Raw genomic sequence first — 2,500 nt, 5'->3', positions numbered from 1 at the left:
CACACACTCACACACACACACACACACACACGCTCGCTCACACACACACTCAGACACTCGCTCACTCACACACTCACACACACACGCTCGCTCACACACACACGCGCTCACTCACATGCTCGCTCACACACACGCTCGCTCACACACACACTCACAGACACTCGCTCACTCACACACTCACACACACACACACACACACGCTCGCTCGCTCACACACACACTCACAGACACTCGCTCACTCACACACTCACACGCTCGCTCACACACACGCTCGCTCACACACACGCTCGCTCACACACACACACACACACGCTCGCTCGCTCACACACACACTCACAGACACTCGCTCACACACTCACACACACACGCTCGCTCACACACACGCTCGCTCACACACACACTCAGACACTCGCTCACACACACACTCACAGACGCTCGCTCACACACACACTCACAAACGCTCGCTCACACACACGCTCGCTCACACACACGCTCGCTCGCACGCTCGCTCGCACGCTCACTCACACGCTCACTCACACGCTCACTCACACGCTCACTCACACGCTCACTCACACGCTCACTCACACACTCACTCACACACTCACTCACACACTCACACACACAATCACACACACACACTCAGACACACAATCACACACACACACACACACACACACACACTCACACGCACGCTCGCACACACACGCACGCTCGCACACACACGCACGCTCGCACACACACGCACGCTCGCACACACTCACTCACACACTCACTCACTCACACACTCACTCACTCACTCACTCACACACTCACTCACTCACACACTCACTCACTCACACACTCACTCACTCACACACTCACACACTCACTCACTCACACACACACTCACTCACACACACACTCACTCACACACACACTCACTCACACACTCACTCACTCACACACTCACTCACACACTCACTCACACACTCACTCACACACTCACTCACACACTCACACACTCACTCACACACTCACACACTCACTCACACACTCACACACACACTCACTCACACACTCACACACACACTCACTCACACACTCACTCACACACTCACTCACACACTCACTCACACACTCACTCACTCACACACACACTCACACACTCACTCACACACTCACTCACACACTCACTCACACACTCACTCACACACTCACTCACTCACACACACACTCACACACTCACTCACACACTCACACACTCACACACTCACTCACACACTCACACACTCACACACTCACTCACACACACACTCACTCACACACTCACTCACACACACACTCACTCACACACTCACTCACACACTCACTCACACACTCACTCACACACTCACTCACTCACACACACACTCACTCACACACTCACTCACACACTCACTCACACACTCACTCACACACTCACTCACACACTCACTCACACACTCACTCACACACTCACTCACACACTCACTCACACACTCACTCACACACTCACACACTCACTCACACACTCACTCACTCACACACTCACACACTCACTCACACACTCACACACTCACTCACACACTCACACACTCACTCACACACTCACTCACTCACACACTCACTCACACACTCACTCACACACTCACACACTCACTCACTCACACACTCACTCACACACTCACACACTCACACACTCACTCACTCACACACTCACTCACACACTCACTCACACACTCACTCACACACTCACTCACACACTCACTCACACACTCACTCACACACTCACACACTCACTCACTCACACACTCACTCACACACTCACACACTCACTCACACACTCACTCACACACTCACTCACACACTCACACACTCACACACTCACACAACTCCACACATCTAACTGTGAGATGCAGAGAGAGTGAAGGTGGGGTGTTATAGTGAACACTGCGTCACATCCCTTGAATAAAACCTGGGCAGTGTGAAGCTGTGGGATTAGAGGCATGAGGCTGAGGTTCTCACCTATGAGGTCTTTGTTGCGTCGGTCGATGGACAGGTTGCGCAGGGCGATGGCGATGGCGCGCACCACCTTATCCGAGTCGGAGCGAAGCAGCTCCACCAGGATGGGCAGACCTTTCTCCTTACGCACCGTCGCCCGGATGTAGTTAGACCACTGTGAAGAAGAAGATTCAGAGGAGTTCATTTTGCTACCATGATTAGCATGAAACACATTTATCCACTTTAATGGTTCAGTCAGGGAAAGGTGAGACTAGACACTGGAGGTGGTGTGTGTGTTCACTACAACAAACATCTCTCACACACACACACACACACTTCACACACACCTCACACACATCTCTCTCACACACACACACCTCACACACATCTCACACACGCATCTCACACACACACCTCACACACATCTCACACACGCACCTCACACACGCACCTCACACACGCACCTCACACACGCATCTCACACACGCATCTCACACACACA

The 2,500-nt window shown here is 52.6% G+C and overlaps 1 protein-coding gene across 7 annotated transcripts in view; it reads right to left on the bottom strand.

The window, feature by feature from the left end:
* Positions 1 to 2,500, bottom strand: part of arvcfb (ARVCF delta catenin family member b) — a 145,555-nt gene that overhangs the window by 15,060 nt on the left and 127,995 nt on the right. For all 7 annotated transcript variants that reach the window (XM_058375052.1, XM_058375047.1, XM_058375050.1 and 4 more), the window contains one exon: positions 2,023 to 2,173. In XM_058375052.1, coding sequence (XP_058231035.1) covers positions 2,023 to 2,173 — 151 coding nt within the window. The remainder of the gene's footprint in view (positions 1 to 2,022; positions 2,174 to 2,500) is intronic.

The sequence above is a fragment of the Hemibagrus wyckioides genome, linkage group LG22 (assembly GCF_019097595.1).
Source record: "Hemibagrus wyckioides isolate EC202008001 linkage group LG22, SWU_Hwy_1.0, whole genome shotgun sequence".
Lineage (NCBI taxonomy): Eukaryota > Metazoa > Chordata > Actinopteri > Siluriformes > Bagridae > Hemibagrus > Hemibagrus wyckioides.
The sequence above is the reverse complement of the archived record's forward strand: the minus strand, read 5'-3'. Positions and strand labels throughout refer to the sequence as shown.